This window comes from Oreochromis aureus, linkage group 12 (assembly GCF_013358895.1).
Source record: "Oreochromis aureus strain Israel breed Guangdong linkage group 12, ZZ_aureus, whole genome shotgun sequence".
Lineage (NCBI taxonomy): Eukaryota > Metazoa > Chordata > Actinopteri > Cichliformes > Cichlidae > Oreochromis > Oreochromis aureus.
The window spans coordinates 24,667,401-24,681,921 of NC_052953.1; the positions used below are offsets into that span (position 1 = coordinate 24,667,401).

Genomic DNA, 14,521 nt, shown 5'->3' on the forward strand with positions numbered 1-14,521 from the left:
TGCTGCAGTGTCTTTTAACTTGACAAGTCCAAGGCCTATTAAGTTCTTGGTAGTGATCATGATTGACTACAGGTGGTAGTTTGTCTGTCACTGTATTGGATTGACCAATACTCAGAGCTCTGAGAAGGAGAATTGTAGATTTGCACAAGCTGGGAAGGGCTAATTTAGAGCAGTTTCTAAACAACTGCATATTCCAAATTCAAAGAACTGTACTTAAGTACAAGTTATTCAGATGTGTTACAACTTTGCCACGGTCTGAAACAGGCACCTTGAGGCGACTATTGTTGTGATATGGCGCCATATAAATAAAATTGAACTTTGAATTGAATTTTAACTGCAGGAAGACCCAAATTGTCACTCTCACATGAGAAGAAATTGAACAACCCTGGAACCACCAAGGCTCAAGCCTGCCATTAACTGGAAACTGATTGAAGCAAGTTTTACATCACCGTGGTCCAAGAGGGCACCAAACAAGTAAAATGCCCCTTCTTCAAAGTCACATAAACAAGCCAAATGACTGCTAGAGAAAAGGTTTATGGTCAAACAAGACAAAGATTGAGCTGATTCGCAAGATGGGACTGGGGCTGTTTGGCTACCAGTGGTACATTGCACAAAGTAGATGGAATGAAGAAGAAGGTGGATTACCTCTAAAATCTTCCAACAGCGAGACGGTTGAAATCTGGACACAATTGGGTTTTTGAATAGGACAATCATCCCAAATATACATCAAACTGAATTTGGAGTGGCTAAAGCAGGCTAATCTTAACCCAAAGACATCACCTCAACCTGATTGAAAATTTGTTAACTATGCTTAAAAGCCCAGCCTATGCCCGAACACCAGTCAGTTTAAATGAATTCTACCAATTCTGCTAAGAAAAGTGTTGAAATATCCAGGCAGAGTTATTCCAAAGTGTCTGCTACAGGTGCAACTTGCAAAGTGACATTGAAACGAATATTAGTGGGGGTGCATGCATATATTTGAGCCGTTATGTATACTTTTGACCCTTTGTGGATTTGAGAAAATCCAAAATAAATTCAAACTTGGGCACCAATTCTTGTTTTTTAAAGTCATTAAAGATGTAAGCTGTGCAATCATTCTACCCTGGAAAAAGAACAGTTGAAAAAAATCATTAAACCCCCCAAATTGCCACGACATCCATGCCCACAATGAGTGGAGGTAAACATGTCACCACAGCTGTATGCAGGCTATAAACACTTTGTTAAACTACCTGTGTTTATCTCACAATGTGCATCTGTTCACTTCATCCTTAATACAACATAATACAAAACTGTATAGAATCAGTTTAATTTTTAAGATCTCTCTTCAATAAAGTGGTGGACTAGAGGTGATCTACCCAGAGCTGGACATTTATCAATGCCTCATAATCCCAAAGAACCTCAGAGAGAAAGTCAGCCAAGTTTGGAAAGCCCCACAGGTTTACTTCTCTACTGCACAGAAGGTAAGACCTCATTTATGGAATGTCAGAGCAATGAAATACCCCCTTCTAATCCTGTATTTGTCTGCATTGTTCTGCAGAGAAAATGGTCAGAATTATTCTAGTAGTTATAGTTTGGGGGCAAAGTTAAGCATATTTTGTCTCTGTAAAGACAGCGTTAACTGGGAAATATGCACATGCTTTTTTCCAACACTAGGGGGCAGGAATGAATAAAAAAAGGTTTCATGTGTACCTAAGTGGGACAGCTCTAGCTTTACATTTATAAGAGGCATAATGTAAATAACAGCTTTCTAAATCATAAGTTAAAAAAGTATTTTTTATATGTATGTCAGAACACTTTAACTTTTGAGTATCTCTGTCCTCTTCTGTTATCTGCCACGGCTGCACTCGTCATTGTTTCATTGCAGTAACCTCTGTCACCAGAGGGGGGTGCAATTACCCCACACTTGTAAGTCTCTCAAGGAACAATTGTCTCAAACAAAGGTTATGTTGTACCTGCACTTATAGTTTGTACTATCAAATTGTAAAGTTGGTAATATTGCTTGGTGTCCTCATTTCTGGTCTTTGAATGACTAAATGTAAAAAAGAAAGAAAAAATACATAACTCATAAGCAACACACAATAAATCACCACCCTCAGTTAGGTGTTAGTGGCAGTTATTAAAATGAGCTGCAACAGACAGCAAACAAAGATGTGAATGCTTCTCAGTAATGAATCTCTGACATGATATCCTTCACAAGTTAATAAAGTTTAAGATGAAAACAGTTTTAACTCAAGTTTAAAACAAACTAATCACAAGATGAGAAAGATGGATCGTGAATTGTGATTTTTATCAGTACAGCTGAGAAGGATCCAGCCTAAATCACAAATGTTAGCCTTAATATTTTGGATAAGTTTCATTTGAAGATGAAGCAGATGATGTTTACTGCTTGTAAGAAGTAAATGACATTAACAATCCATGCCCATAAATACAATTTATATATAATAGAATGAATCAAGAATGGAAAATGAGGTGACAGTGCACCTAGCTGAGGATGCTGTATTGTTCTCTCCAAATCCTTACATTCAGATGATCTGTGTAGTGAAATTCTTTATGCGATTACTTATCAGTGGATCATTCTCTGTGTAGTTGTGAGCAGCAGATTGAAAGAGACATGCGACCCATTCCACAGAAAGAGCGCTGAAAAATCCTACATCTGTAAATTGAAAACTTAAATTGAAAGCCACCTCGATTTAGGAGCTAGTTTATGAATTCCAGAGCTAAGCAGTCTAGCTTGAACATGATCTATTGCCCTTCTCTTGCCCAAACTCCATTTGATCTATGGTCGTATTATCTGTAATGCTGTCTTACATGATTCTCTTTTATTGCTAGAATCAGTGTCAGACAGCAAAACAGATTACATGTTAGATTAAATCAATACAAACTTTATTTGCTCGGCTTTGAAATTCTCAATTCTCCATTTCTCCTGACACTTATGTAAACACACGCTATTGAAGGCTGAGATTGTCGCCCGTGGTTCTGCGGTTGGTCTGCTGGTCCACCACGCTTTCTGTCACCGTGCCATGCTGCCAGCGCTGCTGCTATTCTCTGCCACACAGCCCTTGTACCCAGTAGCAAGAATACAGAATAGTGGCCGCTGAAATCCACCCACTGTAACACCCACTTCATTACTGGGACGGGATGCATGCCTGCTGAGTAATTGTAATAGAACACAATGGGCAGTAGTCCCATAAACCTCAATCTAAATATGTGCTCATGACCAAAAACAAAAGCAAAGGATCACAAAAACTGCGGATTTCTGTGTCCAAACTTCAGCGCTACTGTTCGCCACTTTGAACTTATGTGTTATGAAAACCTGGCGTGTGTGCTAATGGAGTGTTTTTAGAAATCCTGCTTACACTCTGCATCTTCAGAAGCATCTACCGTGTGAAGTGAGTGGGATACGCATTGGTTCATGCGACTGAACTGAAAACACGGCTGGATTACGCACAGTCTCTTGAGTAAAGATAAAATGCTAATCAGTGTAGGACAAATGGAGACATTTTAGAAATCTTTCAAGAGCTCGGAGTACAGATTGCTGAAGGCCCCATGTTTGACATGAACGTAGTTTCATAAATATTTTAACCTCTGAACCTGTTGGTGGTCTAAAACACTCCTCTGTGACTGTAAATTCTTTGGAACACTATTTAGATTGCTTATTGCTACAATGAGTACTAATAAGCAATTGGTCATTATAGTTTGGCTTTTCTTGACTGTATTGCAGTTATAATATACAAAATACACAGTGCTTATGTCTGTGTCATAAGCACAAGGTTATGACCAATCATAAGGTTATACACATAACCTTATGATTGGGATTAATTAGGAAATAAGGTCATTACTTTACACTTATAACCTAATTCATTCTTTAAATTTAGCACGTATTCCATATGCGTGATTATATTGATATCTTTATTATCTCTGAGAGATATTAGGAAAGCTGTTTCCACCCTTGAAAGCTGCCTGTATAAAGTGCATTTGAAGAAATAATTGGAACCCGTTACTTTTAGTATCAAGATAAACGTGATGAGTTGGAATCAGTCAATTACATTTATGTACTGTGGGTCATGCATCAGAGGTCTGTGAGTCAGCTCACTGTATGCACTGTATAACACGTTTTAAAGTAACATTGTGCTACCGTTGCTAAATATCAATGTATACGCACTTTACCAGGTGGTCATTATGAAGAATTCAAGTTTATGCTTTAAAAAGTTTCCTAACCAAATTTCAGAAAAAGAAAATTCAAGTCGTCCTATTTCAAATCTAAACTGTTGTTGTTTCAGTCAATATTAATATCTGCTGCAAATGCCAAAATGCTTTTAGGAAGTTTTGATTCGCAGAAAGCAATAGTGAGTTCATCATGTAGATAAATGCTCTTTGGAGAACCAGCAAACTTGCCTGAGGACAGAAAACCTTTGAAACAGAGCTGTGCTTACAGGAAAGAGTAAAGCAAGAGTGAAAATGAAAGCACTTATTATATGAAAAGGATTTAAAACTGTGCATATTTTGCTCTGTTGCAGGTCACCCAGGCGTGCATTTTGGCACAACAAGAGAGCCTTTAAGTGAATTTTGTCCTCTTAAACCGTTGTAAAGTTTGGGTTTATTTCAGGCTTTATTGACCATTTGTAACAAGCCAGATTGGATTTATTGTAGTCGTTTTGTTTTTAATTATGGAAAGACTGTTTAAAACAATGTTTTTTCGTTTATACACGTCCATACACATGTATTAAAAAAGCAGGTAAGAAGCCTTTCCCATGGGTCTTAATTCAGCCCTCGGATAAACTTCTGGTCTTCTGTTTTTACTTCCAGTGGTAAATGCATCCTCCACACATACAAGTACCATAGCTTTATACGTGCACATGTCTACACCTATATCACTGTCATACTTTAATCTGGCTGCTATTAATTCAACTAACTAATGTAGGATCTAAAGGCACTAAGGAATAAGTGACATACAAAGCCTGCTCGCACTAAGGTTACACAGTTTGAATATTTTGTTTTAACCTGAAGGACATGTTTGTCTTGTGGTTTGTATTTTTTAATGAACCAATTAATTCAATTATTTATTTTAGATGTTCTTTTGTGCATCCGTAAGCCTTGTCATGCTTGTTATTACTGACGCTAATGTGTGGTACGTTTTATTTAAACGTTTTTTTTTTTTACTCTTTATTTCGATGGTCATCTTTCATTGATGTAGTTTGTGTAAACAACACAGGCCACAGGACTGCTATCTTTACCACATAGTTACTCCAAAATTGGAGACAGTTTTGGAGTTGTTTTTCTTTTCTTTTTTTTTTTTTAGTAAGGACCATGGCCACAGGGCACATTCTTAGACATGGGGGATTTCAAAGCCTTGTTTTTGGGTAGACATTTCTTGCATCTGGTGGATGGAATGAGGGTTTAAACCATTACTGCGATTAGAGCTGCCTCACTATGATCTCTTGAGCTTGCTTACTGCTGCTAATAGCTGTTTCCTCTCTATTTCCCTCTATCTTTTTTCTTTTTCGCTTTCTCTCTTTCCGTGAATGATTTTTATGCTTTGCTAAAACATGTGGGGGCGTTGAGAGAGGATTTAAATGCAACGATCCCCCTCCTCTTTTTTTGGTGAATCTCAGTGTTCTTTTCTGCAAGCCTCTGATGACGACAGGGCAGCTTTAAGCCTGGCAGTGCCCACGGCAGGCTGCCGTCTCAGCGCTGCCCACTCTCCTCTGTGTTGGCATGCTGGAGAAAGCGAGGGTGGGGTTCCTCTCTAACAGACCCTGTCATTCCTAGGAAAGCCTACATGTCCACCCATGCAGGATTCCTGATAGGTCTTCATGTTGGGGATGTGATAGCGGCGAGATAAGGGTTTTTATTTTCCGTAGGTGATGGCCTTGATTCAGCAGAGAATCTAGAAGATGCACATCTAGATGAACCAACATGGCACTTCCTGCACTTTTTATATGAAGTTGAGGGTCAGTTAGTGAAACATGTACCATCTAATTGCATATTCATTGTCATCGGGTGGGTGTTTTTGGCTCTGCTGGATTAAAATCAGCCTGTTTGGCTGGGATTCAGGGAGTTTATTTCCTTAACTAATGTTCCCCTTTGTCATCATAACACCCCGTTAAGCTGACCCGTATCCCGCTCCATTCAGACACAGCCCATTACTACACAACATGTATGATTCACACAAGCTTCTAAAGAGGGGAAGAATTCCAACCTTGTGCTACTAGGAGTGCTGGATTGATGATGCATATTTATTGCGATGAAGCGAGGCAATAAACCACCACCTTCTCGCACAGAAGAAAAATAATTTGCACCTGACGGAGCATGTGTGTGGCATGTGGACCGCTGCAGGTGAAAACAGAGGTAGTTATACAGGAAGGTTTAAGGTTTGCCCTCATTTGGCAAGTCTGAAGAACAGAGAACAGTTTATTTGTAATTATATGTAGACTGTACCTGAAACCTGTATATCTCATTTTTACTTCTTTTTATTTTTCATTTCTACCACCTTTTCCTGTTTGTTTTTCATCCACTGTAATGATAGTATATTCTTTTTTCTTTTTTTTAACTACTCTTTGTACCCTGTTGTTGCAGTAGCGTGGCATTCCTTCACCTTACGTTTGCTCTAAGAGCGTAGGCAGCAGTACTTGTATATAGTGGCTGTGAGTAAAATATGATTTCAATTACCATGAAAATGTATTGTGTTATCAATGGGAGGATAAGAACAGATTAAAGAAGCTCTGGTATGCTCTTACCACTGACAATGGTCAGGCTTCTAAGCAGGCAAGCTGAATTTGAGAAAATGATTCACGGTTTGACCAAAGCCCTAAAATCTAAAGCCAGCTCAACCTACCAACATCCATTTACTTTTCTTTTATATTGATTGGACTTTTTTTATTTGTTTGTTTTTAAAGGTCAACTTTTTTCGTAGCAGAAAAAATAAATGCTGCCGTTCATTTTAAAAAACGTAACAACTGAAGACAATGGGCGACGGTTGTGAAATTTGTTAATTAGATTCAAACTTGCTTCAGCGCAAAGGTAATAGCGACGACTTAGCGAAGCAGCAGGTCTTTAATAAAAATACCACCTGAACCTGTGCTGCCTCATTATTATTCAATATTCACACAGAAACTCTCTCTCTCTCTCCCTCGTTGGTTCATATACATTGACTGCGAGATCTGTTCAGAGATTCATAATCTGCATGGGAAGTGCGTCTGCTGTGGATACTTAGACAAACATACAAGATTAAATTTCTATTTATATGAGCCACAGAAACCTAACATTTGCCAGAGAATCACTGTAAGATCTGCAGACGACTCGGTCGTGCTTTGACACAGTGAGAAACTTGCACATTTTCCTTAATGTGTTCTGTCCAGCTGGGGGAAAAGAAAAAAAAAAAAGCAGAGGTAGAATAAACTAGAAACTTTCCTTTGGATACTTAGTTGTAGAATATTGCGTCTTAAATATGAAAAGGGCGACTAGAGACTAGAAACTTTGCAGACAGATTTACTGAGGTGCCTATGTGTGAAACTGAGGTAATTGACTTTTTTCCCCCTTTTTCTTTGACAGCCTCTTTTGTTTTACAACTAAGTAATCGCAAAGTTATAAGTGATCAAGTGAAGTTTACTTAAGGCCCAGAAGCTTGGCTTAGTGGCATTTTGCCCAAAATGTTTTGTGCCTCTCATTTGTGGTCCGGCACAGGGGTTTAGTTACAGTTGTGTCCCAATCCTCTGATTCACCTTCTTTAAGAACAGCTTCAGGGCTGCTCATAATGCTTAACTCTCCATAATGCCATCCCCTTCATCTCCCCAGTGGTCTTATTGTCTTAAACTCGAGATGGGGAGAAAGAGTGTAAGAAAAAAAAAAACAGGTTAATACATGTTTGGCTCAGGCAAAGTATCTTTTCAAAGACAGACTCTATTTAAGTTTTTTGGAGAATGTGTTTGTCGTTTCTCCCAACTTGTTTAGTTACACTTTACTTTTTTTCCACTGCTTTTTGAGGCAAGTTAGATTAGACTTTGCGTTTGACATTAGAAGGCTGCTCGTTGTCGTTGCAGTCGGGTCCATTGTCGCGTCGATTGATCTGAGGGAATGATAAAACTGCCTTCCATGTCAATTTCCTTACCCTGTAGTTTGGAAGCAGAGAAAATGTTATGCAAATGATTTGTTAATCCCTTTACATTATTTGTTCCATTTCTCCCTTTCATTTTCACACTCGATATTTCTAACACAGCGAGCTGACAGGCGGACACCCTCAGACTGCTAATTCTTAAGATAGCAAAGAAAGTCAGTCATCCGTCCCACATTTAGTATGCACTCGCTTCAATTAATTAATGTGACTTTAATGATTTACCTGAAAACCCATCCTGAAAAGGCCCTCAGCTGCCTACATTTTAAAGAACTTGAACTTTAACCTTTGTTTTTTTGGTTTTGTTGTGTTTTTCTTTTTCTACATGCTATCAGCAGATTAACAGTTTTAAGGAAAACATTGACCTGCGCAATTAAAGCTAGGAAATCAGCATGAGCAAGATAAGACGGCTGAGCCTAAGCCGAGAGAGCACATGAAACTGTGACCAGTGTTTTTTTTTTTTCTCTCCCCCCCCCTTTCCTAGTTTTGTTGTCCCAAAGGTTGGTGTTAAAAATAATAAGAAAGAGGTGGGATGGTCTTAGATTCAAGAAGCTTAAAATGCAAAATCTCAAATAAGCCCAATTTTTTCCACCCAATGGCGTTGCGTTTTGGTGGGTTTGTGTTGATCGTCTCAACTGACTCACATGCCGCCCCTCCCCAAATAAAAACACTAGAGATTTACGTGGCTTTTCAAAAAATGTATCTAGACATTTATCCAGCTTAATCTTCTTAACATATTAAAGTGATTTGCTTTACCCTGAAGTGGCTGAAGCTGCAAGCTCACCGCCCCTCATGGCACTAAGACCTCAGAAGCATTGTGGACACCTTCCGCTCCTCATAAAGAGGGAGGTGGGCAGAAGTCGACCTGCTTCTCATCTGTGGAGCTGTGGCTGTCCCCGCTGTGCGTCCATTTTACTTTTATTTTTTTGTTCTGTTATTAGTCCAACTGTTGCACTCAGTCAGTGTTCTTAGGCACATGGCTCTGCCAGCACTGCCCACACTGTGGTGTGGAGGTTTGGAGCTCTCAGCTTTTGAGCTGAACTGAAAGAGCTCTCTCACAGAGTAGGTGTTGGCAGGATGCTTTGTTTCTTTCTGTGAATGTCATAAGAGGTATGGATAATGAGAAAACTGAAGCGTAGTGATGGCATGATATATCTGGGTGCCAAGTTTATGCCTGACTGCAGATTTGGGCATTTTCAGATAGATGATGTGCTTAACCTTTTCTTCAGACGCGACACAAATCTGAGAATCAGTTGTGACAGTTAAAATGTGTTTTTTCCTTAAAACACCACTTAACAAGCCGGCCAACTTAAAGGTCCTGGTCAAACTCGAGTATCGCTAATGTCCTTACTTGGCATAATGCTCTATGGATGTGCCTGAGGGCATTAGTGTTGCCAGATCTCATCAGGAGAGCTAAGAGTTTACACTTGGAGATATTCATTGTAGCTGAAGTCTTTGACCATCCATTGTCATCGTGATATTTAGCTTAATGTTTGTCAAAGTTAAATGTGACATTGTGGTCAACATTTTTTTTAAAGATGGGTTAAATTCAGACAGGACCGGATGGGTTTGAATAGGTTTTTTCCTTTAATGAATGAAATCATCGTTTAAAAATGGCATTTTGTATTCACATGGGTTATCTTTGGCCAGTATTAAAATTTGTTTGATGATCTGAAACATTAAGTATGACTAATATGCAAAAAAAACAAGAAATCAGGAAGGGGCTTATACTTTCTCACGGTACTTGTGCTATTTTTGAAGTGAGGCGTTAGGAATGCAATTTAGTTCTATTTTATTTATATAGCACCAAATCACAACAACAGTCACCTCAAGGTGCTTTATATTGTAAGGTAAAAACCCTACAATAATACAGAAAGAAAACCCCAATAATAAGATGAGCCCTTATGAGCAAGCACTTGGTGACAGCGGGAAGGAAAAACTCCCTTTTAACAGGAAGAAACCTCCAGCAGAGGGAGAGCCCTCTGCCGCAACTGGTTGAGGGTGAGGGGAAAGGAAAAAATGAACGAATAAATGCTAAGCTTTGACATCAAAACCTTTAAGTGTTACTGTTGAGGGAATATTAAAGTTCACCTTTATGGTGCAGTGTAGCTGACCTGATACCACTTAGCCGCATACAGGGTAAAAACAGGTCACTCATGGCCTATGTGGTTTCACCTTTTGCGTGTGTCGTTTTAGAGTGATGACACATAAAAAAGGTGTTGTTTGTCACACATACATGGCACGAAATATTTTGTAACAAGAGCACTCAGAGAGCACAACTCCCTCCACAGGACGTGACCTTAACCATGACCTGAGCTCAAGCTGTTATTGGTGTCTACCATTGCACAAAATTTAAACATGGCATCTTGAAAACTGGACTGCTAGACTGCTAACAGACAGACAAACTGTGTTATTTGGGTTATTTGGACATCACATAAATCGATGCGGCAAATACTCTCTCCTGAGAAACGGAATCTTGACTAGTTTGGGTAGATTAGCTTGAAAAATGACTTAAAGAACTTATTTATGAGACTAGTTGCCGACTTATTTGTGATAATGACACATCAGTTATGAGTATAATAACTGTTATAACTCTAATCTCTTAAAATGTCTGCATTTATGTAGAGATTTGATTGCAGAGCGCAATTCCAGATCATATACAACACGCGCATGAAAAGAGTGTAATAGTGTTGTTATGTCGATGAATAATGGATCGTTTACAATGAAACCAATGATCTAGATTATAATAAAACACTGATGACTCATTATAAATGTTTTCTTTTCCCAAAAGAAGAAGAACTCTGAACTGTGTTGTTACATTTAACATGCAGATACAGATTTCAGGAAATGCATTTGCTGCTTATGAAACAATATAATTTTTATGTAGGTTCCTGACAGATATTACTGGCCAGGAAAGACACAGCAGACAGTGATCATTGAGACTCTCACAGAGAACATGCTGTATGTTCCTGTCCTAATGACTTCACTGCGCTGTGTTCCCGTGAATGTGTGCACTTATTAGGATTGTGGCTCGTGGAATGGAATGTATTGTTTTGGTTTATCTCTTTTCATATTCAAACTGGCAGCTACTTGACCTCTTGTACTTGGACTAAATGTCTGACAGGTGTTAAAATCATGCGCTGAGGGTGTCCACACAAATGTTGTCAAACGTAGCAAAGCTCCACTTCAAACTAACTATGAGTGGTAGCTTCTTTTCATAGCACGCAGAATAGAAGAAATTGATTGGAACTGGGAGGCTTAGGACTGGATTTTCCTCAACCATAATATTTTTTTTTTTAACAACTGCAGCTTAAATTTAGATATTTTTTTTCTTGGCTTTGTTTTTTTTTATATTTCTTTGTCCAAATCCTATCGAGTGGTGCTTCAGGTTTTTCCTTGAGTAAAAAGTTGATATTGTTGTGAGGAGGGAGAAAGGACTTTTTTCATGTGTGCAGGAATGTAGATTTCTTCCCCCCGTGAAATCCTAATTGTGCCTTGGAGGGCTGGTAGGGTATCTCTGCTCAGCTCAGCTCAACAGGATTTGTGTCTGTGTATGTTAGAGTATGTCTCTTAGCTTGAATACGGATATAACCCTTTCATTGCACAAGCTGCTGATTTTTCATATTTGCCGATAGGCTGATCCTGTGTATCCGTAGCTTTTTTTGTGGAAGACATTGAAAGTTTTTGTTTGGGAAGCTTCCATATTTAATTTTTCTTTCCACTTTAAATATTTGATATTTGTTAAGAATTAATGCAGATAACGTGCGGACCTCTTTTTCTGGCCCAGTGGTTTCTTTTGAAACTCCCGAGAGCAGGTTCGGTCAATAGTGCACGGTCAGATGGATGACACATCGCAGGTCAAAACCGTATCTGTCCCCGCACGAGTTATTGCTGTGCATTTATCTATGCAAATCCAGGATAAGATCCTATCTGCCTGCAGCGACATATCCCCCTGGATTTCATCTATGTGAGCTAGGCAGGTTATGGTTGACAGTTAAAAAGGAATTGCAGGAACATATATGCGAAGATTATTGCTGTAGTCATTAATTGTTGCTTGAAAGGGGATTAGGATTACCAGTCCTATAGAACACTCTAACACCTGTCCTTCCTCACATCTAACAATGTTACTTCAGTTTTCCTTATTTCACTATCAGTTCAAGTTGGCAAAATAAAAAAGGCTGATTTATTCAAATGAATCATCAACGCTGGAAATGATTCAATATGTGCCACATTCAGATGGGTGATATATTATTCCCTTGGGGAGAGGCAAAGATGGAGCTGTGGAGCTGTTTTATTTGTGCTGTCTTTATCAGTGTGTCAGGCAGAGAGGCTGAGCTTGTTCTCTATGAATGGACGAGCCCTTGAACCATAAACCTGTACCTCCTCTGATAACAGTTTTTGCATTGTGATGTAAGTGCCATTCTCTGTGATGTCCTCTCTGACAGCACTAAATATATCAGCACGCACAAAATGATCTGTCAGACGAATTATTTTATTTCAACCAGTTCTCCAAAACTAAGGATTTTCTGTGCTGGGTACGCAGGATGTGTGTGTGTGTGTGTGTGTGTGTGTGTGTGTGTGTGTGTGTGTGTGTGTGTGTGTGTGTGTGTGTGTGTGTGTGTGTGTGTGTGTATGTGTGTTTTTGAAGACTACATTGTGCATTTTCTTAAGGATTCAAAGCAAAGCACAGCATTGTGGTTGCATTTCACCAAGCTTTTGCTGTTCTGTGGTTTTAACGCTTTTGCCTGTAGGTGAACATTTTTACTGTACTTTACTGTCTTCCATACTTCATGCTGAATATCATTCGGTGCTATTTCTGCCGCTGACTGCTCTGACGTCTGAAATCTCCATATCTTCTAAGGTGATATGAGTGCTCCCTGAATTACTCAGAGCCCATGATGACATGGACCTGATTGTCAGACGGGTGGGCTGGTGACACTGGAACACAGACGGTGCTTGTCTGTTTGAAATATTCAGTTTCAAGCTTCCAAGCCCTGGGCAGTCCTCTCTCCCAGTCTCCCAACACCCAGCTTCGCCCACTGAAACAAGACTCTTCCATACTGGAAAATCCGGCCCTGTCAACTGGCAGTCTGGACTAGGTTCAGCCCACACGCCAAGCACCCCCCCACCACCACTTCCACCCCTTAATAGGCACAAGAGTTTGCCACCCCATGTAGATGCCTTTTGGTCGCCATCCATGAATGGCGTCAATAGCATCTTCCTACACAACAGTGACTGAACGGAGGGCACAAGAAAATGTGGGAATAATTTACACTTTCTCACTGTACTACCATCAGAAACCATAATTAATCATGATAGAAAAAATGTGGAAGCCATCTTGGCTGGTGAAACATGCAGTGCCTGTGAACAGCCCTGACACCTTTAACAGCTCCGATGGCCAAATAGGAATGGGGTGTCAGAGTGCTTACAACTAGTCTCCCTTCATGGCAGCATGTTTCCCAACATCTTCAGACTCTTGTCTGCTGCATGATGGTTGATCATGAAGTGTAACCGTTGCAACCCTTACAATTTATTTTACCACCACGATGCGCAATTAATAGCCTGTCTTGAGAACTTGAACATGTGGCGTTAGATGACGGGAGACCAAAACAATCGTTCTGTTAAAACAAAAACAGTAATGTTAATGATTTTTTTCCCTCTTCTCCTCCCAAACGATAAAATGAATAAAATGTGCTTACCAGGATGAACTTGATTGTTAAAATGAAGATTAAATATGAGCTTTAATTGTTTATAGAATTGAAATCTCACATCATGTGTGTAAACCTGCTGTTTTTGGGTTGCATTTACACTATTAGCAAATCCAAAATAGATCTGCATTGTTTTACTTTTCATCCACCAATTACCTTAAAGTGCTTGATTTAGATTTCCAAATCCAGGAGAAATAATTACAGTGTGCTCACCTTTAACTTTCTCAGGCAGCACTTGCTGGTAAAATAGATCTGACTCTCAGCGTGCGACATGCTTGACAGATTAATTATGGATATGAGTCCAGTGAGGTAATTTGCCCCGTTTGACTGCGCTGTGTTCTTGGCAGCCAAACTGCATGACAGAAATATTTCCCTCTTGCCTCATTTAGCACTAGTTGGATCTCATGCTCGCATCCAGGCACCTGGCCCCATGTTTCTTCAGAATACCTGTTAGTGGTTGTCGCTGCGTCTGAGCATGTGCATTTGCAGAAATGCTTTCATGACAGTGAGTAGGTGTATGTGTGTAAAACCACCAGTAGAAAGTGTTGAAAGCCTCAGCTAGCAAGATCGCATCCAGGGTGACTAATAAGCTTAACATGAGCACGGCTGTGTTCGCAAGCATGGTGCGGTGAAAGAAGTCTTCAGTGTTGAGAGAAATGCAGAAATGGTTCCCTAGGCTGCTACTAATTCCTTCACCCCCTCA

At 39.6% G+C, this 14,521-nt stretch overlaps 1 protein-coding gene across 1 annotated transcript in view; it reads left to right on the top strand.

The window, feature by feature from the left end:
- Positions 1–14,521, top strand: part of LOC116310220 (phosphatidylethanolamine-binding protein 4) — a 52,031-nt gene that overhangs the window by 1,592 nt on the left and 35,918 nt on the right. Inside the window, exon 3 of the mRNA XM_031726949.2 lies at positions 1,334–1,460. Within this exon, the coding sequence (XP_031582809.1) occupies positions 1,334–1,460 (127 nt within the window). The remainder of the gene's footprint in view (positions 1–1,333; positions 1,461–14,521) is intronic.